This window comes from Thrips palmi, unplaced genomic scaffold (genome assembly GCF_012932325.1).
Source record: "Thrips palmi isolate BJ-2018 unplaced genomic scaffold, TpBJ-2018v1 HiC_scaffold_16, whole genome shotgun sequence".
NCBI classification, from domain to species: Eukaryota; Metazoa; Arthropoda; class Insecta; order Thysanoptera; family Thripidae; genus Thrips; species Thrips palmi.
In genome coordinates this window covers 8,696,682-8,718,679 of record NW_023144625.1, presented here as the reverse complement: position 1 = coordinate 8,718,679, position 21,998 = coordinate 8,696,682, and the positions used below count along the sequence as shown (strand labels likewise).

The 21,998-nt window shown below is 43.2% G+C and overlaps 5 protein-coding genes across 8 annotated transcripts; 3 read left to right on the top strand and 2 right to left on the bottom strand.

Moving 5' to 3' along the window:
• Positions 1-304: 304 nt before the first annotated feature.
• Positions 305-3,316, top strand: LOC117642375 (the record flags this gene model as incomplete). Its single annotated transcript, XM_034380466.1, has 4 exons — positions 305-499; positions 1,394-1,681; positions 2,283-2,740; positions 3,008-3,316. Coding segments are annotated over exons 1-4 (1,236 nt in total), but the record flags the coding sequence as incomplete, so codon positions are not given.
• A 1,184-nt stretch (positions 3,317-4,500) lies between these two features.
• Positions 4,501-6,741, bottom strand: LOC117642767 (deoxynucleoside kinase-like). Of its 2 annotated transcripts, none has more exons than XM_034381294.1 (6): positions 6,376-6,741; positions 6,026-6,198; positions 5,804-5,937; positions 5,576-5,694; positions 5,300-5,454; positions 4,501-5,214 (listed from the first exon to the last, which is right to left on the bottom strand). In XM_034381294.1, exons 1-6 carry the CDS (start codon positions 6,524-6,526, stop codon positions 5,047-5,049), a joined length of 900 nt encoding a protein of 299 aa, XP_034237185.1. In that variant the 5' UTR covers positions 6,527-6,741; the 3' UTR covers positions 4,501-5,046. The 2 variants fall into 2 exon arrangements, with proteins under 2 accessions (XP_034237185.1, XP_034237186.1); XM_034381295.1 differs by having other exon boundaries at positions 5,047-5,214; positions 6,436-6,741.
• A 215-nt stretch (positions 6,742-6,956) lies between these two features.
• Positions 6,957-13,441, top strand: LOC117643068 (E3 ubiquitin-protein ligase SHPRH). 2 transcript variants are annotated; one of them, XM_034381721.1, is made up of 13 exons: positions 6,957-7,088; positions 7,634-7,830; positions 8,103-8,257; positions 8,345-8,452; positions 8,875-9,189; positions 9,279-9,391; positions 9,473-9,716; positions 9,806-11,869; positions 11,944-12,111; positions 12,190-12,468; positions 12,546-12,653; positions 12,743-12,909; positions 13,002-13,441. In XM_034381721.1, exons 2-13 carry the CDS (start codon positions 7,644-7,646, stop codon positions 13,213-13,215), a joined length of 4,122 nt encoding a protein of 1,373 aa, XP_034237612.1. In that variant the 5' UTR covers positions 6,957-7,088; positions 7,634-7,643; the 3' UTR covers positions 13,216-13,441. The 2 variants fall into 2 exon arrangements, with proteins under 2 accessions (XP_034237612.1, XP_034237613.1); XM_034381722.1 differs by lacking the exons at positions 6,957-7,088; positions 7,634-7,830 and adding an exon at positions 7,935-7,952.
• A 954-nt stretch (positions 13,442-14,395) lies between these two features.
• LOC117643072 (mitochondrial uncoupling protein Bmcp) lies at positions 14,396-18,332 on the bottom strand. Of its 2 annotated transcripts, none has more exons than XM_034381726.1 (8): positions 18,122-18,332; positions 17,682-17,780; positions 17,445-17,589; positions 17,052-17,328; positions 16,805-16,923; positions 16,666-16,726; positions 16,323-16,424; positions 14,396-16,226 (listed from the first exon to the last, which is right to left on the bottom strand). In XM_034381726.1, the coding sequence occupies exons 2-8, from the start codon at positions 17,755-17,757 to the stop codon at positions 16,107-16,109; spliced, it is 900 nt and encodes a 299-aa protein (XP_034237617.1). In that variant the 5' UTR covers positions 17,758-17,780; positions 18,122-18,332; the 3' UTR covers positions 14,396-16,106. The 2 variants fall into 2 exon arrangements, with proteins under 2 accessions (XP_034237617.1, XP_034237616.1); XM_034381725.1 differs by lacking the exon at positions 18,122-18,332 and adding an exon at positions 17,933-18,105.
• A 220-nt stretch (positions 18,333-18,552) lies between these two features.
• LOC117643070 (putative phosphatidate phosphatase) lies at positions 18,553-21,414 on the top strand. The gene is made up of 6 exons (XM_034381724.1): positions 18,553-19,072; positions 19,171-19,322; positions 19,402-19,709; positions 19,781-19,838; positions 19,935-20,111; positions 20,185-21,414. Exons 1-6 carry the CDS (start codon positions 19,009-19,011, stop codon positions 20,428-20,430), a joined length of 1,005 nt encoding a protein of 334 aa, XP_034237615.1. The 5' UTR covers positions 18,553-19,008; the 3' UTR covers positions 20,431-21,414.
• The last annotated feature ends 584 nt before the right edge of the window (positions 21,415-21,998 follow it).

Below are 21,998 nucleotides of genomic sequence, written 5' to 3'. Positions count from 1 at the left end.
TTTCCTTGCATGTCGCAAGAAGGCCTCTAGCACCCTCAGCCAGCTTCAGCAAGCCTTCGACAGATCTAAGCAAGCCTCTTGCAATTCTCCAGCTCACCTCAGCTAGCCCTCAGCGAGTGCCTAGGACTTCACGACTTCATCTAGCCTCCATGAAGTAACGAGATATCGAGGAGACCACAGAGAGACCCCAGGGACGCGTTGCCGTCCACCATCGAGTCTGCAGAGCAGGAGCGAGGCTGAAGCAGGTCGCTTGAATGGAGTGGAACTCGCGGAAGACCAGAGGGTTGCCGCCAGTCCCGCTGCCCGTGGTTCTCGACCATGGGCGTGGCTGGCGTGGCCAGGCACCTCGCCGCGGTGGCCGCGACGCCGGACGCCTCCAAGACCGCCGTCCCCCTGCCGCTCATCCCCGCCTGGCTCATGTGCTGCTACTTCGTGATCGTGGTGCTGGGCGGCGTCGTCGCCAACGTGCTGCTGCTGGTGACGATCCTCCGGTGGCGCTGCGGACGCCGCGGGGAGTCGCCGAGTTTAGGTGTGTTGCGTCACTGCACTGTGGTAGAATTGAAGCGTACACTCTTGATTTGGCATGCCCTGAAACTGGACGCTTGTGTCACCCACTCCACTTTTAAGAGCGCCAAACATCACCCAGTTTCTGGGCACCTTTGTCGCCTACTCTGCAAACTCAACAGTGTACTCAGTACACTCTTTTTAGCGTGTACTCATGAGTACACTCCTAAGAGCGTATACTCAGCTGCATAGGGTAAACTATACAGTTACCGTCAGTTTAAGAGCATCGCTTTCTTTTCAAGGGCCTTTAGGGTAGGTTATGACACTTAGACCCGTGCGACTTGTTCCAGACACCTCAGAAGGATCTAGACAACGAAGTGGCTGACAAAGATTTCACTAAAAACTTTTTGTGACGTTCTTATTTAACCTGAGAAAAAGGTTACCAAAAACACAGTAATCGGCAGCCAAAATACAGTTATCGGCACCCTTTGTGACAGTTATCGGCACCCCTTGTTAAAAAGGCAAAACATTACCGAGAGTGACGATAATTTCTAACAGTCGTCAGGCATCACTAACGGACGCGTACTTGCAGAGCAGGACCCAATCATTCGCCGAGATGACGATAACTGTACCCCTGCCGATAACTGTAAAGTTTACCCTATATTTGCAGGCGTAATAAGGCGTGTACTACTGATCTGAGCACACTCTCGTCGGAGAGTGCTCATCTCAGCACCGTTCTTCCTCGTTGAAGTGTACCCGGCAGCGCAAAGGGTGCCAGCCAAGCCAAAGGTGTCCAGAATGGGCTCCTTGGTCGTCCAGAAACCAGGCACCTTTGCATGCTCTATAAACCTACAACGACCGCCTCTGGATCCGGCCCTGGTTGTTGCAGGCCGCTGCGACCAGCACCTGGACTCGGACGCTGACGACGCGGACCCCGGCCGGGACAAGGGCTGGTGGATCCTCGTGGCGCAGACGGCCGCCACGGACGCGCTGACGCTGTGCTTGGTGTCGGGCGGCGAGCTGTGGTCCTTGCGGGAGACGGGCGGGCCGTGGCGCCTGCCCACCGCCCTGTGCGCGCCCTTCATGGGCCTGGAGGCCATGCTCGGCGCCGCGCAGACCTACCTCCTGGCGGCCGTCGCGCTGCACGCCTGGGCCGCCCCCGCCGACCCCGTGCCCAGTAAGGCCACCATGCTGCACGCCGACTACACGCTGACGCCGAACAGCGCTTTCGTCGCTCTGCCTCTTTCCCCAGGGGCGGATCCAGAGACGGGTTCAGGGGGTGGGGGCGATGTCGCAAAAGCTGCCTACCTACAGGGGCTAAGTGCGACTAGTTGCCTACCTTTCAGCCCCCCTCCCGTGGATCCGCGCCTGTCTCTCCCACCTATCCTATGAGTGCGAGAGAGACAGACGCCGAAAGAGCTGCTTGGAGTCAGCCAACTGAGCGCCAGCGGACTCATTCCGAGAGTCGTTTTTGTCACTCTGCCTATCTCGCTCTCATGGGGCGTCGGGGGAATCAGCGTCTGCTGGCGCTCAGTGGTAGTGTTCTGGATTAGGTGGGCGGTCTTAACCCGATGACTCTAGAGCGAGAGTCATGCTAGAGTCTTCCGGTTCAGACCGCACACCCAATCCAGAACACTACGTACAGTACTCCGTTTGCTGGCTCCGAACTGCTCTTTCGTCGCTCTGCCCTTCTCGCACCCCGGTAGGTACGAGAGGGACAGAGGGACCAGAACGACTCAGCCTGCTGAGCGCGTGCCTTTGGCGCCTTTGGCTTGCAGGCTTGTGGCGGCAGGTGACGCGGTCCGCCGTGGTGCCCAGCGCGCTGGTCTGGATGCTGGCCTCGTCGGTGGCGGTGCCGCGCACCTTCCTGGCCGTGGCCGTGTGGCCGAGGCCATCGCTGCCGCTGTGCACGCTGCTGCCGACCTCGCCCACGACGGGCGCCCTGGAGGGCCCGCTGGACGTGGTGGTCACGGCCTCGTCGCCGGGCCCGGGGCCCTCGGGCTCGTGGTGGCCGCTGGGGTCCGCGGCCGTGGACGCCCAGGGCGGCGGCCCGCTGCTCTCGGCCGTCGTGCTCTGCGTCGTGCCCTCGCTCGTGCTGCTGGCCTCGGCCGCGGCCACGGCCTTCGCCGCCGTCATGACGGCCGTCAGAGCGAGGCTTCGTGGCGGCGCACGCGGGCCGGCCTCGGCCACGGCCTCGCCACAGACGCCGCCCTGCCCCCCGCACAAGGAGGCCCGGGTACGTAAACCACAGCACTCGTCGCTCTGTCTCTCTCGCACTCTCGGGGCGTCGCGCAGCCGGAAGGGCGCGAGAGAGACAGAGCAGTGCTCGGAATCGGCGTGCAGAGCGCGTCTCAGGGAAGATTTGCGGCCCTCCGGGGCGAAAATGAGTGATCATCTGACAGAACAACGTATCATCATAGGGAATCCCATAGTAGATACGTACGCTGTCATGTACGAATGCCACACAATTGACGTCTCACAGTGTGCCGCGCCTGTCTTGCAGCGGGAGTGGGTCCGCGTGTCCGGCTGGCTGTCCGCGTCCTGGGTGCTCATGTCGCTGCCGCGGCTGGCCGGCGCCGCGGTGCACGGCTTCCTGCACCCCGACCACGGCGTCGAGGTCGAGGGCCTCGACATGGACATCGGCCCCGGGGCGTTCCGCGCGCCGCCACTGGGGTCGCGCGGCCTCGGCGACGCGGCGCTGCTGGCCGCCGCCATGCTGCACTACGCCCTCACCGCCGCCAGGCCCGTCATCGCCGTGCTCGTCAGCCCCGCGCTGCGCCGCGCCCTCGTCGCCCTCAAGGACGCCCCCGCCGAGGACCGCCAGCAGCGCGCCGACGCCGCGGACTCGGAGGACAGGGACATCATGTTGGGCTGAAGTGCTGGTCAGGCGCGGATCCAGAGGCCACTTTTCTTTTGGCGCGGGGGGGGGAGGGGGGAAGACGATAGCACCTTTACACTTCATTCAGGGGCAAAGTATGGCTACCTTTCGGGCGGTTGAACTTGACCGTGTGTGCCCGGGGGGGGGGGGGGGGCAAACAGGGCAAACAGCCTGTGGTCTCCCCCTCTCGCGCTTGAGCTGGAAGTTCTGTTCAGGCGTGCATCCAGGGATGGGGAGATCGCACGAGCCGCCAGAAAGATATAGGCAAAAAGTCGCAAAAGTGGGCAACTTCAGCGACACTGTCCCCTCTGAACCCATCTCAGGATCCGCCTTCGATGCTGATGGAATTGCTCGGCTGCTTGGGCCGCTGACGATTTACTACCGCCCGGAAACATGACCGGATCAAGGCGCAGAAACTTGAACCGTGACGCCCGGATGCCCACGCCGCCTACGGATAAAAGCCTTACTCTGGTTTCGTTTTTCTCCTTTAGGGTCCGGCCCAATACAAGGTAGAGGGCACGCGGTGCGTCTCCGTCCCCCGATGGTAATGGCAAATAGCGCCGGGCAGGTAGGCAGCAACCTGTGTCGCAACACACCGGTGTGGGGGTGGTGGCCTACCTTGCCCCCGTGACGTAAAGCCCTAGGGCTTTACCGTGACGCAGCTGCAATCGCGGTGTTCTGGCCGCCCAGAGCAGTCATTTATAGTTCTCCTGGCCAGAGGCTAGCTGACTGTCGTACTGAATTGTGCCCGTACAGGCACGTTTTGTTCGTACATTGCGCCAGAGAGAGATGTGTGTGCCATCCAGCATTTTGGCTCAAGAAGACTGCTCAAGAACGGTTGATTGATGAAGTTGAAATTCAATCAGAGTGGTTCTTAAGCCCACCGGAGGAGGTGATCTCCTTCAGGTCTGTGGAGGAAAATGATTAATTTTCTCCGCTTGGAGATCTATGAGAAACTTACTGTTTGCAACAACCTATCTGTGATCTTATGTGAGACTTAAATGAAACAGTGACTTTAAACTGTCAGACTTTCTTTCATTCATTTGTGATGGATGATTGGTGTCAGTGTCATTGTGTGGAACATCAGGTGACATGAAAACATTCAGCAAACACCGAAGTAATCTTTTTCTTAATTTATTATGGTTATAAAAAATAAACGAGCATTCAGAATTCACATGGATCACTTTTTCTATTGCCTGCTGACATCCAAAAGCACAACTAAAAAAGGAGAAAAATAATTTGACTCACAGCTATGTGCAGCTATGCACGGTATGAATGTTGACGTCACCAGTCAGTTCAGTCATTGACAATATTGCTCAAAAGAACGTCACGAGCAAGCACAAAAAATTTTCTATATAGATCCAAAGTGGAAACTGCACTTGCAGCTGCTCTCAACAGTTGCAAGTGCAACAGGAAAAAAAAAAGAAAAACAGGAACAATCACACAATTAACGCTTTGACATTGACAATTAAGAATCTATTGACTACAGGCACTTTGGTATACCGAAAATAGAACTATACTCAAGATGTCACAAATTATAAATTCAATCATTCATTAAGTACAGTACACATTCACATGGAATAATAATTGGTCACAATACAGGATCCCAGAAAAATATATAAAGGGATACAGTATAATTAAAAACAATAAATGAGAGATCAGTTTTAAGACAGTGAAGGTACTTTGATAGGTGACGAAAGATTCATCTTTGAAGGCGATGACACATTTCTTTGTTTTCCTAGATTGGCCACTGCATCAGAAATTTTGGCTTCACAGGTCAAGAAATCAGCTGCCATCATTTCTAGATCTTTGTCAGCATCTATGACCAAAACCTGGAAAAATTAAGAAGGTAGAGTTGTACTCATTTAAAAAAAACGGCTACACATTAAAATTTCTAGATTGTAGAAGAGAACATACCGGAGCAGGACAATTGAAGGACTTTCTATGATACAACCAATCTTCATGAAACTGGTGCAACTTTTGTAAGTAATCTAAAGGTACACAGCTTTCTTCAGTTCGAGCTCGAGACAGCATTCTCTTGTGCACCACTTCTGGGGTAGTTCGGAGGTAAACTGAAGCAAAACAATAAAGGGTTAATTAAAATCAGGTCAACACATACCCAACATAGAATCAAGTGATGCAATTGTTTGTTGAAAGACTCTTGTCTTTAGAAACAGAAGGGAGGTATCTTACTAATTAAATTGCCAGCAACATCGTGATTCTTCAAAATCCAATTGAACCACTCATCTAAGGCAATGAAATCTGGGTTGGGCATCAGACCACTAGAATGTAGGTTTTCAACAAAACAGTACCTAAAAGAAAAGGAGAAAGGTACTTTTGTCATTGGTTTCCAGTATGATTTGAAGAATTAATAAACGGGGCGGGCCAAAAAATGATACTCCAACCAGCATCCTTACTTACCTTGCACTATGTATTGACCTCTCCATCATTTTAATCGGACGTTCCACAGGCTTGGTGTGTAAATCTAACATGGTCAGCTGAACGTAAGTTTGGAATGTTATCCCCCACCTTGAAGGATCGGAATACATTAGGTCCTGTAGGTGTTACAAAGATCATTACAGATTTCAGAAGGTGGAAATGGTATGAAAAATAATACTTTCCTTACACACAAAGGTACCATACCAAAAAGTTTTCGCCTCTAACTTCACGCCACCGGTCAACTGGTTCAGCTAAAGTCACAACATTGTCGAGGGCAGCAAAGTGTTTTAGAAAGGTGGTTTTGCCACTGCCGATGTTTCCCTCCACAAAAATGGTGAACGGTTTGGAGTTTCCTTTCGACATCTTGCTCAAAGATGCTGAAAACAGACAAAATACATTCTGTTAGTGGAAGTCAAGAGCAAAAGCAGACTACCTACAGACGGACTGAAAGAAAAATCCTTCAAAATCTACAAAAAGCAGGTCAGAAATCCACAAGAAGTGCATGTTTAGAGAGCCTGCATTTAAACCTTTTCAAGCAAATAGTGTTTACAAACCAAATAACTGGCGGCAGTGAGCGAAGAGGGAGGAAAAGCACGAAATTGTGAGCGTCTTACCTTTCCCTGAACACGTCGGTACTACTCTGGCGCCAAAATGTCTGAGTTCGTTTGTCATTTGCATGAGAGTGTTGGGCAGGAATCTCATCATCGTTGAATAACCTAGCGAAACCAAATACCCATTGCGAAAGCTGACGACACACTGAGTTATCTAAGTTGAAACGAAAACAAGTCCGGATGCTTTTCAACTTGAAGTAATTATAAAACGGAGCTCGATTTGAAAGAAAAATTACAGCACCAACAATAGAATACACACAGCCTAGCAGACAACAACGACACACGTTGTTTGGTTTTTTTCTTTTTTGTTTTGTTGTGTTCCAGGACAGCCAACACACTAAAGCTAACTGACCGAAAACATTACAATGCTTTCCAGAGAAACGTATAAATTTATTTCATTTTAAATCAAAGTAAAACCGGAGTTGTGTTTAAAAATTGAATGTGGCGTCAGAAGGTAGTTTAAAACTGTACCCGTCGCGTCGTTGGTTTTGTTGTGTTGCCGTCTTGGAGTTCATTTGTTTGTTGTGGCGGTGGCAGTGGCAGCGGTGGCGGTAGCTTCGGTCGGCGCCGAGGAGAGGAGACGACGCGATACCTGTCAAAACTTGCTAGGCGCCTCATTCTCTTCTCGGGTCTGGGAAGACGCAGCTTCTCGTCATGTAAGTTCACATTCGATACTGTCCATTAAGATCTGATTGTTCATTTTTCTGACATTTCGTTTGAAGTCGCAGAGTGTTTTGGTCATAATTCTCATTGGAACTACTGTCGCCTTATAGGTTAGGCACACAGTGCATTTACTTTGATGGAACTATTTAAAGCATTTTCCTAAAGTTTTTGTTCTGAATGACTACAACAAGTGCGAAAACCGCCTCCAAATTTGTCAAATCTTCAACTGGCCCTTTTAAGTCCTATGTTGTTTCTTTGCTTGTGGTTCTCATTGTTCATCAAATAAACAAATTTCTATCTCATTCCTCCTCTCTGTCTCCATTCTCTTCTCTGCATTATGGAAGTGGGTGGTGGTTTTCTAATGTGATCCATGCTGGAACACGTCGAGGAAGTATTTCACATTCTCGGTTTACAGAACTCGAAATTCTAGCATCCCCTTCAATTGGTCAAACTCTTCAAATGGCTTCTTTAATTTCTTCCCTGTTTTTTCACATTCTAGTGTTTCAGTCTTTGAATGCACTTTGTTTTTCTTTTTCAGTGTCTGCACAATGGAGCAAAGGCTCCAAAATGATGAACTTTTTAAGATTGTCAAAAATTTTCATGAGAAAGAAATTTGTCAAGGTGCTTTTCATCAGCACCCTGCTCTCTTACCCAAGTTACGGCCCTATCAAGAACAAGCAGTGCAGTGGATGCTTAGCAGGGAAGAAAAAACTATAGAAGAAGATTTGGATTTCAGTATGTATTACTTAGTGTTTTCAATAAATATTTCTAATAGAACTATGAGTGAAGGAGATGAAGGGAAAAAAAGCTCATAAACAGTGCCAGTATGTAATTGGATTGTTGAGAGGTTTCGGCAGGTTTGACTTACTATATGAAACTTGCTTTATTTTTTTTGGATTGAATATGTTTCTGGTGATTTCTATTCCACTTCTTCACCATGGTTTCTGTTTTAAATGTGCATGTCATTACAGTGCTTTCTTACTGTGAATGCCCTCTCTTCATTTTAGTTGAAACAGATGTCATACCGTCTAGTTCGACTGATGATGTTAGAACCCTACCTATTGTCAGGATTCCCACTGGAGGTATCCTTTCGGATGAAATGGGTCTTGGCAAAACAGTGGAGGTTCTTGCATGTGTTCTTCACAATCCTCGGATCGATGTTGTATGTTTAAATTATTTTCAACAACTGTTTTTTATTATTTTGTGCTGTGGTAGTAGTCCTGAAGGTTTATTTATGTTTCTTTCCTAGGTTCTACCTCAGGATAACTCCAATCTTGATTCTAAGATGGAGGGTGAGAGCGACTCCGATGAAGAGACCCTGGCAATGCGCTGCAGGCAGAGTGCTGCTACAAGAAAGGTTTGTGTGTGAATGTGTTAAAGCAGACTGTAAAACTTAAAGTGTCTAAGAGAAAAATTCTTAGCAAATTTGGTGTTTTAAGTGTCAGCTCTTTTTACTGGAAACGTGAAATTTAATTAGTTTCCTGGTATGCATTCAATTTCTTTATTGCTAGTACATTTTTCCCAGTCCCATTTTAGCAGTTTGCATTTCAAGCATGTCTCAGAGAGTGTTGGAAGGGATTACCTGTTGAGTATTTCAATCTCAAATATATAGGGTAGAAATTAATTTTAATATGTTCTCAATATTACAAGTATGTAGAATATTAATTAGTCAACAAATTTGCAAACAGTTCAATTAGAAAAGCTAAAATGATTAATTAGTGTTTTAAATCATAATTCTCCTCATGAGTCATATCTGACATAGTGTTTTATGATTTTCAGAAAAACAGGGAAATGCGTGCGAAGAAAAGAGCTCAGAAAAGAGGTGAGAGTGTGGATTTTAAAGAACCATCGTCTAGTATTGGAAAATCTGAAAATGTGGTCATGCCAGAAACACTTGATGATGTGAAAGTGAGTGAACCCTCTCCAGATACTTTTTTAGATGTAAAGGTAGTAACCAGTACTACTCTTGCAAAAAAAGTAAGCTTTGCGGAAGAGGCTTTAAAAGAGGAGGCAGAAATTAAAACAGAAGAGTGTGAAATTATGGTCACAGATGATAATGATGCCCCTTTAAAGAAAAATTCTAATAACAAAAAGGTATGTTGTTTGACTAGGGAATTCATTACATTGTTAAGTGTTACCGGGAAGACAAAGAAATTTGTCTAAATTTTATCCGAATTTCACAGTTGGACTCAGGATTACCTAAAAAGAGGACTAAAGCTATTAAAAGAAGTGCCACTGATATTAAGGAGTCTTGCAAACGACCAAAGAGTGCTAGCAGACAACTTGCTCAATTGTGGTAAATGTTAAATATTTAAAATCCCAATACTTCCTCTTCAGTCAGTTTTGTTTTCAATTCAAAATGTTCTTTTTTTTTCAGGTATGAAAGTAAGCTGTCTGAAGTACACAAAAATCCCATAAGAGCTGCCTACGAGGCTCTTGCTGAAAGCAGTTCGGGGCATTCAGCTCTAGATGTCCAGTGCATTTGCACTGAAAATCAGGAGAGTCAGTTAACTGTGACCAAATGTGAAGACTGCTCACGTTTGATGCACAAAGAATGTATTGGTGCTACTAAATGGATTGGATCACAACCTGTTTACTGTCCTCAGTGCTGGCTTAAAAAGGTTAGAAAATTTTCTTAGGTGTGATTGATTGCATTTATCCTCCAAGGCTTGAAAGCTAACATTTATTGTCTCTTTTGAAAATCTTCCAGACTCCTGTTAAATCTCGAGCAACCCTCATTGTTTCCCCCACATCCATTAGTGGTCAATGGCTTCAAGAGGTCAAAAAACACATCAGTGTGAAAGAAAACTTCAAAGTGCTTGTGTACAAAGGGGTGAAGACTGATGGCTTTTTACAGCCATACTTCTATGCCGACTATGACCTGATTCTTACAACATATGATGTCCTTCGCCGTGAGCTAGTGCTGTCTGAAGTCCACAAAGGTCGAAGTTTACGGTTTGAGAAAAGATACTTTACACCGACGTGCCCATTGCTGTGTGTTGATTTTTGGCGTATTTGCCTTGATGAGGCCCAGATGGTTGAAGGAACAGCCTCCAAAGCGGCAGAAATGGTTTCTCGCCTTTCTGCTGTTCATCGTTGGGCTGTCACTGGAACTCCCATCCAGAAGAGTCTCCATGATTTATATGGCCTCATTCTATTCCTTTGTGTGGAGCCATACAGTGATCATGCTTCCTGGACTCAGAAATTGTATAACCCTTATTGCACCGGCATAAAGTATCCTCTCTACACTCTCCTGGCCCACATAATGTGGCGGTCTTCTAAAGTGGATGTCCTTGACCAGATTAAGATTCCTCCCCAGTCAGAGCTCTTATGGTGGCTTAACTTCACCCCTGTAGAAGAGCACTTTTATTTGCGTACTCATCAGGAATGCTCAAATGATTTTCTGGAACGCTTATCCAAATTTCACTCTTTGAGTGAGACTTTGCACTCTTTCCCCATTTCTACAGTAAATCATGTTCTGGGACCGCTTCTGAAGTTAAGACAAGCCTGCTCTCATCCCCAGGCTGTTCGAGGAAATGTTATTGCCAATCAAAAGAATACTATGACCATGACTGAGCTGTTGGAATCACTCATCAAGAAAACAACAATCGAAGCCCAAGATGCCCTTCGTAAGCACATTGCCTCTCTCAATGGCATGGCAGGTCTACACATAATCTGTAATGAATATGTGTCAGCAGCGGAGAAATACAGAGAAGTCCTTCGCATCACTGAGGAATACAAGGAACGCTTCAAAGTTGACACTCTTCAGAAGATACATACTCTCAACAACTTAGCAGAAGTGATTGAAAACCATAGAGAAATAATACCTCCTACATTGCGTGATGATAAGCTGAGGGAGGAGGCCAAACAGTTGGAAGAAAACTACATGTCTAAAGCCCAACTTGCAGTGACATCAGTGGAGGAATCTTTGGTTGGGTTATCTGAAGCAGTTGTGAACCTTGAAAACCAAATTTCTAATGAAGATGGTGATTGGTGGATAGATTTATGTCAATTTTTGGACAGAGATGAGATTCTATCTAAAGTCTATGATGCGTTGGTCAATCATCGAAAAAGTATCCATGATGTTTCCTCTACCAGTATAATAAAAAAAGTAGCTACTATTCCTGGCTTGCAACTTATAATTTCTCAATGGTTGGAAGGTATTGAGAAGAATCAAAAGAAGGTGAAGAAATCACTCAAAGCATTAAAGGCAGCAGATAATGAAGTATTAGTTAATGCTGCTGTGGACTGCCACTTACGAATTAGTAATCTAAAGTCCAAGTCTCAGAAAGCATTGTGTGAGCTTTGTGTTTGCGAAAACTACATTAAGAAATTTGAAGTGAACCTTTTTGACATAAAAGTGAAGAAAAATGAAAATATTATGGTTGGTGATGTATATCTCCTAGGCCAAGGAAAAGAAGGATCGTGGAAACCTAGCGAGCAGGAAACTGTTTTAAAAACATTGTTGTCTCTGGGCCGCCACAGGAAAGCAGACAAGGATTGGCTCAAGAGTGGCTCTTTATTTCTCAAGCTAATGGAGGCTTTACGGAAAGAGTTTAAATCTATCCGTTTATTGTGGAGTCGTGTTAATGAAAGGACTCAGGCTCAAGATGAACTAAACATGTGTAATCTTCGTTTGAGATTGCGCTATCCTGATGAACCAATGCCAAATTCACCAACTAAAGTCAACAAGCGAAAGAAGCAAGAGTCTAAGAATTTAAGTTCGAATATAGACACTAAAATGGAAACACTTCATGTAATTGAGCCCCATCAGGTAAAGAACATTACAGTATGAATTACTGGTATGAATTACTGTTCTATTTCTAACCCATCACTTTTATCAATTAGGTAGAAGGAATGACTCATCAGAACAACTTGGAAGCAATATCAGCTTTTAGTGAATTGCGAAAGAAATCAGGAACCGTAGCTTATTTAGAAAATCTTCGTAGTAAAGGAAATGATCCCAAATCAAGTCCAGAGGTTTGCCCAGTGTGCCAAGCAACTTTGGAAAACAAGGTGAGATTTTACAGTTTGACCTCTTTATTTGTTACTGTTGGTTTGCTTTGTCATGGTTTTACTTGGTCTTGTCCACAGTGGGTTGTTCTGTCCTGTGGTCACTGCTACTGCATGGACTGTTTCCCAGAACTCATGAAAAAGACCCAAGTTCCTTGTGCTATTTGCAGAGAAGTAACAAACATAAGTGAATTGTCCTTTGTGAATCTGGGTTCTGAAGAAGAATGTGTTGGTAGCTCATCAAACCTTGAAATCCCTCCGGTGCTAGGCTCTTATTCCACTAAAGTAGAGGGTGTGGTTAAAAGGCTGTTTTATCTAAAGGCGGCTGACCCTCTTGTAAAGGTTTTGATTTTTTCAACTGTGAGTATAAATTTATATAGAGTTTGTAATTCTGCCCATTGACGATTGCTAATTGGCGCACCTTCTTGTTTCCTCAGTGGGATCGAGTTCTAGATGTTTTACAGGAAGCTCTTAATTGCAATAGCATTAAAAACTTGCGTTTGAAGTCAGGCGCAGGATATGAACAAACCCTTCAGAGGTTCAAGGTTTGCTATATTTTGTACTCCTCAACTCAATCTCAGTACTGCGTACTTTCTTTCTCGAGATTAATATTTATATTGTTGTCTTTGTAAAGGATATGGAGGAGGAGAATCCAGTCACTGCCCTTCTTTTGCTTTTGAAGCTGGGATCAAAAGGCCTGAATCTGACAGAGGCAACTCATGTCATGTTGGTGGAGCCATTGCTAAATCCTGCTGATGAATTGCAGGCAATAGGAAGAATTCACAGGATTGGACAAACAAGGTAAAAAAAAAAAGGGTTTTCATTTATTTTTTTCATTTCTTTTTTTTTCTTCTTTTTTTTTTTTTGTCTTATTTAAAATATTTCTTTATCAGACAAACATATGTCCATCGTTTCTTGATTCGAGAAACAATTGAAGACAGGATGTTTTCTGCTGTTCAAGCAACAGGGAAAGAACAATGGAGTGGAAAGCAAGTGACTTTGCAGCAGCTCAAGGATTTATTTTCTTCACAAACTTCTAACTTGCCAGCACAAGAATTGAGACAGGAATCTAATGCGAGCATCGAAGAAGTTACCATTGATGGATAGGCTCCATTGTTTTGTTTTGATGTGTATTGTATATTTGTGATGGAAAGTCAATGCGACTTTGTTCTTTCTTTTTTTAGTAACTGTCATTTCTTTTATGTATGTAATACAAGTCAACTTTGTTAATATTTATTTTTGTAATCATCTGTAAGCCATAAATAGTTGTAAAATACAAAGCTGTGAAAATATGTTAAAGAAGGATGAAATAAAGTAACAGCCTTTTAATGAATGGACAACAAATTTATTAGGCTATATAGGAAAGTGGTAGGAACCTTGCATCCTTCCCAGTACATTTTGGGACTGAGGGATTCTTTGAAAAAATGCTACCAACTAACATATATGGAATTTTGGGCCGTCCCGTACATAAAATAAAGGTTTTCATAGTTTCACTGGGGTTAAATTTCGGGGTTTAAAATAAATTTTAAAAAAAACTCGAAACAAAGCAAACTCGTATATAAATGAAGCCCAAAAATAGGATTTAATCACGGTCCAAGTGCTCCCGAAACTGAATGTCTTTGGTAAAAATTCTTCCACCCTGGGAAACAAAACATGCAAAAAGTTTTTTATTAAAATTTGTGTAGCAGCAAACTATTGGCTAAACCCTGGTTATTTTTTTCCTAATTTTAACAACCCCTTTTTGGTAATTATTTTCATTTAAACCACAAAAGGGAAAATTTCCCAAAAATTTACATAATATCTTTGGCAAGTCCAAAGTTGACCGTGACGCCAGGCTATAGAAGCACTTAAGGTGTCCAGCTCCAAACTCCCCACTTATATTAGATATCACAAACCACAAAGCTCTGACAAAAAGAAACAGACAAATGAGAGAAAGATGGATCTGCAAGATCCACAAGTGTATAGCACTGGTGCTTTTGTTCAGATTACATTAAAGGTTGAGTGATATGTTGAACAGCTTGTGCAAAAATGCAAAACATGAGAAACCTTTTGCAGGTAGCAGTCAAATCTCAGAAAAGTCTTGTGGCTTCACATCACCACAGCCCTTTGGCACTAAGAGTTACCAGAAAGAGGTTTCCTGTGGTTTCGAGCAAAAACTTACAATTTACTATAAATGAAACATCTTAACATGGTGTCTCTGTGGACGCCAACAAACAACTAAGCAGATCTTGCTATACTAGAGTAAGTAATACTGGAAAAGAAGTACAGTGCTATCGCAGAAATTCTGTTTTTTTTTTAAAGAATTACAATTTGTTTGTGGCTGAGTTCCTGCGCTCCTATTCATGAACTGAACAGGAATGTCTTTGTTTGAACGGTTTCACTTTGATTTTTAATTATGGACTAGAGCCAATTTATTTTGGTGGCACTATTTTATTTTGGAGTCAACCACCATGTATCCTTTTGTGTTGAGAAAGGATTACCATTTGTCAAAACCTGTTTTTGTCACTGCCTGTTTCTCCTGGAGAGCCGCAAAGACACATCCTCACACTAGAAGGAAATTTAAATCACAAATTTGCCAAACAATGCTTCAATTTCGCCTGTCACAAAAATACACAAGTGGGTTAAACACAAAACCCATTAGGTTAACACAACATTTTGAGGCAGCACAACAGGAACACAACAGTGAAGCGATCTGTACATTATAAATAATTCACACATAAGGAATATTTTGCCAATCCCTCAATATAAAAAGAAGTAAAAATATTTTTTTTTATTTTGAACAAATTTAAGATTCAATTGAGATAGTTTTCGGTTTGTTTTCAGTAGGTTTGACTGTAATCAGTTTAAATACTTACAGTACAGTATTTACCGTCATAATAATTATGTACAGACAATCATTTTGCTTTGAGAAATAACATAGGTACTTTGGGAGTCCCCAAGATTAACAGCCACATTAACAGACATAATTTAAAATTTGCACACACAGACACTAGAATCAAAAATTCAAGTGCCCCCATGTACTTTGGCTACTAACTACTACCTACTACCAACTACTAAGTGCAATTTGGTATTGAATGGATAATAAGATGACACATATAACAGCTGCACCACTCATAAATAAAATAAGAAAGAAATGCTGTCAGCAATGAAATGGTCCAAGTCTTACACTGGAAAAAGACAAAAAACAATAACAACAAAAAATCACTTTTCAGTAAGATAAGAAAATTGTACTAGACATTAAATGCACTTTGTATGAGATATCAAAACAGAAAGCAATAATAAGATGGAGAAGCATCTCAGCTTCCTGCTTACAGGAGACGAAATTGTTTACATATGTATACCTACATACATTACTTTAGAAGAGGACTAGTTTTACCATACTTCTAGGAAGCATCTTACATGTATAAATTTATACACAAACAAAGTCTTCTAAAACAATACAAGTAATATCAGCTTCACATTGAGAGTAAGTTAAATCACATCAGAAAAGAAACAATCCTAAGGTATTTTATAAATTCAATCACAAGTTAATAACACTACATGAAACCACAGACCATGTGAATTTTCAGTACCTAGACAACCTCTTTGAGTAGCACTTCGAAAAAGGAAAAATAGAACCAATATAATGCAAGACCACAAATTAATGTGCATTCCCCATCGCTGCTGCCCCTGACTGGACAGGCACTATCTGGTTTTGAGAAAGAAACCTATCTATAAGTACAAAGTCTTGGAATACTAACTGAAATGGGAAGACTCTAGATACTCAAAAATCACATTCTGTCACATATACACATAAGAAGGACAAACACACAAGCAAGCATGGTTCGATTCTGCTGAACTTGACTGTATGGCCAAAACCCGAAAGTTATCCTGCATGACATGCTCCCATCACAGGCTTGATGGTAACCGTGTTGCAAAGTGATAGAGCTTTATTTCACCTTCACTAATTGAGGGAATCTCAGATGAAAGGAAACTTTATGTTCAAGAACATACTGTTTTCAGTAGATCTTTTTAAGTTGCTCATATGTGATAAAGAAAATAATGTTCCATGGGCCCATTCTCACCCAGGTAGGCACGAATCCTTTATATAATGCTGTTATTCCTTCATTGCGGACAGTCTGTGAAGAGAGAAAAAGAGTCATAAAGAAGAATTATAACAATTGCAGGTGCACACTGCTTGCATGCAAGAAGAGGCAGTTGACATGATACCTTACCTGGACAAGACAATCTAAACTGCCAGTGTACAAATGTGCAGTATGGGGAGTGGGTGAAGTTATTCCTCCCTTTTTGAATCTTCTTTGGTTCATTAATCTTGTCTGGAATGAAACAAACGGATATTACAAACTTACTTTGTCCCACAAGGCCAGAAAAATTGACCCATTGTCCAAATCTTGCATCTTCTGATACTTGATCTTACTCAATCATAGCGATGGGGCATGACTCTATGATTAAAAATCAAAATAATAAAAATAGAGAGGAACAAGGGGGGGGGGAATCTACAACACATGCAGTTCAATCTCACTTCTTACAATTGACTGAATATTTCTTAACACTTACTCTGATTACATCAGTTGGAGTGGATGCAATGGCACTTCCTAAGCTTGCAATGAAACTAGAACTGTAACAATAAAGAAATGAACCTAAGGGTGCTTCCAATACGTGGTTAGAAGCGAAATATTGAGCACATTCAACTCACATAAAATGATTTGCCACAGTGTCCCCAACTTTTGGAATTAAGTTATGTTTGCAGAAATCATAGACTGGCAGTTCCACTGCTGCAATTATTGCTGCTCTTTGAGCAGTGGGTCCCACTCCCTGAAAAATTACAAATGGATATATTCATACAATAAATTAAAATAAAGTATCGCAATCATACCAATTTCTGCAAAATATTTTTCAGAAATAAAATAAATTTAAAACAGCGTTTTTGTTCAGAGACATACCCTCCACAATCCACCAATTCCCTCATGATAGTATACATCTTGAAAGCAGCTGACAAGACTATGGTGATGTCCGTGGACTTGCATCCGGACTTTCAACACGTCAGTCGGGTTAGCAATTGCGCTAGACAGCATGCCTGCAGTGACAGCACACAACACATTCATCAGAACATCCTCTTTTGGATCTTGGCGATATTGAGCCACAAACTTTTTTAGGGTATAGTATGTTCCAAATTTAATGGTTCCATAGGTTGCTTGCCTCAGCACAGCTGGAGCAATTCTGTAATAATCATGAAAATAAATTAATTTTTAGCTCTGCCTGATAGAGGTCACTTTATCAACGACATTACTTCAGAATCTCTTAAATGAGTTACCAGCAATCAATAAAAAACATACCCTGCATAAAGAGCTCTGTACCCTTCATGTTTGGAGATTTCTGCAAGAGCATGGGTCATACCACGGTACCTTAGCTCAGCGTGCAAACTGTTGTGCTGACCTTGTACTTGTAAGCGGGTTTTAGTTGTATCGATAGGAAACGTTCCTGGAACAAACATAAACACAATGAAGCCTTACACCAAACAATATTGAGGTAGGGACAAAAAAAAGGCCGCAGTCTATCAAGTCTGTACCTACCAAATTCTGCTGTGCATGAGGCCAGCCCACCATACACGAATGGTCTCCAATCTTTTTCCACTTTTCCAAATCCCATTCCAACAACCAAACCGCTCGAAACTGACAAAAAAATAAAACACTGCAATCAGAACACCAAGGAACAAAGCAGAGCAATTAAAGTCAAGAGTATTTCAACAGAGTCTTATCAAGATAAACACGATGGGGGGCAATTGATGCGAATCCGATTTCGCAACGCTAGGGAATTTCCGTACAGTAGAGGAGCGCATTCACGTCATCTTCGTCTTTTTCGTAAATAAGTGAGGAGACGAGACACATGGGTTAAAATCGTTTCAGAAGACGTTGGGGCTCGTGACTGCGGCCAGGCGAGTGGGATACCGAACGGCAAGGACGAGCCACAGACTGTGACACACACAGAAATTAGAGCCAGGTCAAAGACCTACCTGAAGTGATTCAAACCCAACCGAAAGCCGGCCCAAATACTGCCGAACTATCTGCAAGATTGTAAATCGAGCGTGAACCAACGCGATAACCCCACTTCGGTCAGTTGTCTGCTAGGCTGGGGCCTGCGCGTTCCTCTCTTCTTCTTCTCTTTCGGATCCGGTTCTGCCAACCACACGCAGTGTGCGCCGCGCAACGATGAGGAAACACGGCTCGTGAGCAATCGTGCGGGTGAAAAAAATCAACATTCCCGTTGTTCGTAAAAGAATACAAGATTCGAATTGGACGATAAAATTGAGCGTGGAGCTGATATGTCCACAAAAAACATAGTCATAATTTACGGTTCTGGATGTGGACGTGAGCAAGCCTGACGCGGGGAAGAGAGAGGGGCGGAAGGGGGAAGTGAATGGAGGAGGGGGAAGGAGGTGAAAAGAAGGTAGCAAGGAAAGGGAGAGGAGGAAGAGAAATAGAGAAGAGGAAAGAATAGACACTCGAGCAAGAAAGTGTGTCAAAGAGCTAGAATGAAAGAGGAAAGAGTAGCAAGAGATATGCCGGCAGGTTGCTCGCAGGGAAAAAAGGTTGCCTAGACCGTAGTCCTTGCCTCGGTTAGGTCTTAAGTAGATGGGCTTTTCGGACACCAAGATTAGGATGAGACCCTCTTCATCTGGTCGATAAACTCTGCTGTCATCCTGTTTGAGCAAGGTGTGGTCGGCGTCCACCTCTCTATCATGGCCACGGATGTGTTCACGGTCAGATAAAGTAGGTTAGGTGTAGCAGAAGACGGAACGGTCGTCAAGTAGAGTCAAGGACCAAGACCAAGGAGTCGTGCCGACGCGTTATCGTCATCGCCAGTTATTCCTCGCGTCGTGGCACGCCCCAGCTCGCCAAAATGGACAGGGAGTCCAAATTTTTACTTCGCAAAATAATTACTGACGTGGCTGTTCTATTGACAAGTAAGGAAGTTCCTCATTGACAGCTGAAACTGTTGACATGTTTATTTATATATCACTCAGGATTGTCACGCACTGATCTGGCTCTCTTTCCCGTCCAGTTGGCATCCCAATCTTAATGTTTTTCTTGTTTGGAAAGCCATATTCAAGAGGCTTTTACTGCAACGATGAGTCAATTATGCACCCGTTCAAGGAATCAACTGTTTCAAACCTCATGCTGTACATAGTCGGAATGTTCCTCCCTATCGCTGTGGTAAGTGGCAAAGAAAGACTACCTTGGTGTGTGCCTGTGAGTTTATTTTAACTGTTATTCTCTTCATGTCCCTTTTCAGATAATTCTGACTGAGCTGTACATTCATCACTATATAACTCGTAGACGCACAGCTTATAAATTTATGGGACACTCCATACCATCTTGGTTGTCGAATTCTTACAAAGTTATTGGTGTGTTTGGCTTTGGAGCAGCAACCTCCCAGCTCACCACAGACATTGCAAAATATACTATTGGACGGCTTCGGCCTCATTTTATAAGTGTTTGTGTACCAAATATCAATTGCACCCTGCCAGAAAATCAACACAAGTACTTTGAAACATTCGAATGCACAAGTGGTGCAGGAGCTCGGAAGTTAAAAGAAGCTAGGTCCATATTCTTGAACCATCTTAATTTTCAAAATTTGTATCAGAAGTAATTTTGATTTTGCTTAATTTCAGGCTTTCATTTCCATCGGGCCATTCATCTTTCTCTGCCTACACAATGTTGTTTCTTGTTGTAAGTTTCGGTTTAAAAAATTAACAACTTTATATTTTTTAATACTCTGTGCCTGTTTTGGGTTTTAGTCCTAATATTCTTTTCTTTTGCGTGTAGTGCTACCTACAGTCGCGCATGACATTCAAAGGTTCGAAATTATTAAGACATGGCATTCAGTATGTCTGCTTGATGTTGTCTTGGTCTACTGCCATGTCAAGAATTTCAAACTACAAGCATCATTGGAGTGATGTTCTGTCTGGTCTTCTCATCGGTGTCATTGTAGCGATCCTCACTGTAAGTATAGTGAACCTCTAAAAACTATTAAAATTGTACTTGTTTATATTTTAACAAATCTTTTATTTTTCAGGTGGTATATGTCTCTGATTTATTTCCTCGGAAATATTTCAAAGAAGAGTCAGAACCCTTGAACCGTGTTTCACCATCTAACAGCCGGAAAAGAGACCAGCACCCTTCTTATCAAAGTACCCAAGATCATCAACTTATTGTTCCAATGCACACCGTAGTTGATGGCAATAATTTTGGTCAGAGAGAACATCGATCCACTTCACCAAGCCTTGAGCCAATTAACAGGAACGTGTCGAACCCAGCTTGACTCCACTATTAATACTCTTGGTGGGAAAATCTTAGAGCAGCTCAGGACAGTTAATCAATATGTACTATGTCTGTGAATGTTTTTGCAGTACCTTGTGAAGGTCTGTTTGATGATTTTAGGTTTACTAAACTTGATTGCACAATTTAAATTAGAAGTCAGTCAAACTTCGTGTTTTTTAGTTGTGTAGTATTTTTGAATTCGAAAAGTCTTTCTTCCAAGTCCTAAATTGTTTAAATTAAAACATCAGTCTGTGTCTCTTCTTGTGGCTCTTTAGAACCTCTTGTAATTAGAAGTTTTACTTAACAATATGTGATGTATTTAACTTTTCTTCCATGAGGCTTCCATTTTCTTTATTTTAATTCTACAAATGTTTTTTTGTTGTTGTTTTTAAACAAACTCATATTCCATGTTTTATGTCTATTCTTTTTGTTTTTCTGTTGTTTTTCTCTTTTCAGTTACAATATTTGTTTTTGTTAAATGCAAGATTTAAAAACTTTGCCCTAGTTTTATAGTAACTGAGTAGGCCGCTTAGTGGTTTTAAAAATGTTTGCATATCAAACCTTTGCATGTGTGTTTATCTAAATAATAATAAATAAGCTCACTAACTTAGCTGACTGTTAAAAGACATTTATGTTTTTCTTGTGTAGGCTTCTGTCCTAAACTAATTGTGATATTACAAAAATAACATGTTTTGTTGGTCTCAACTTTGGGAAGTGACAATGAGATGGTGATGTTTCATTTTCTGAGTCACAGATACTGATGTAATGGTCTGCAGTGACTGCCACACTCACCCTTTGATGGGTAAGGACTCTGTTTGTGTGCTCCTCTTGCTTTGTACTACAAGCACAAATTTTTTGAATGTTGTTGCTATATTGTGTTAATTAGTGGTGTATTTAATTTTACTTCTTGTCAATTAAAATTTAAGTTTGTTGTCTTTTAAGTTTGAGTTTGCTCCATGGTCGCTTGGGAGCATCCTTCTAGCTTTGCTCTTTTTGGCCAGCATTTTTCCTGTTTTACTTTTTGTGTTTTTAATTCTCTTCTAAAGTTAACCATTAATGTACTAGAAAACAAATATATACAAATGAAAACTAGAAACGTTTTTTTTCTTCGATGCAAGACCATGAAAAATCACCCCTAGGGCACGCTGTTTATTCCTGCTCGAGGCCGCGCTTCATGGCATCCGCGAATGCGGGCTGCGGGCGCAACGTCATGGTCGCACGAAAACAGATGCATCGTGTAGCTTTGGAAGCTGCCTCTCCTGGCTTCTCCTGGAGCCCACAGATTATGGCCTTCGGCGCCTGTGAGGTAGGCCACCCTTCCGTCTCGCAACACACCGCCGTAGAGACGGTGGCCTATCTCACCCCTGTGAAGACGACAGGGGTAAGATAGGCCACCGCCTCCACGCTGGTACGTTGCAGAACGGGACGGTGGCCTACCTCACAGGCGCTGAAGGACTCAACAGACGGGCGGCTGCTGCTACACCTTCTCGCAGAGAAACCACGATCAGCCTGGGGTAAAAGGAGACCTGTTAGCCACAAGCAGGCAAATCCCTTCACGATTTCTTCCCT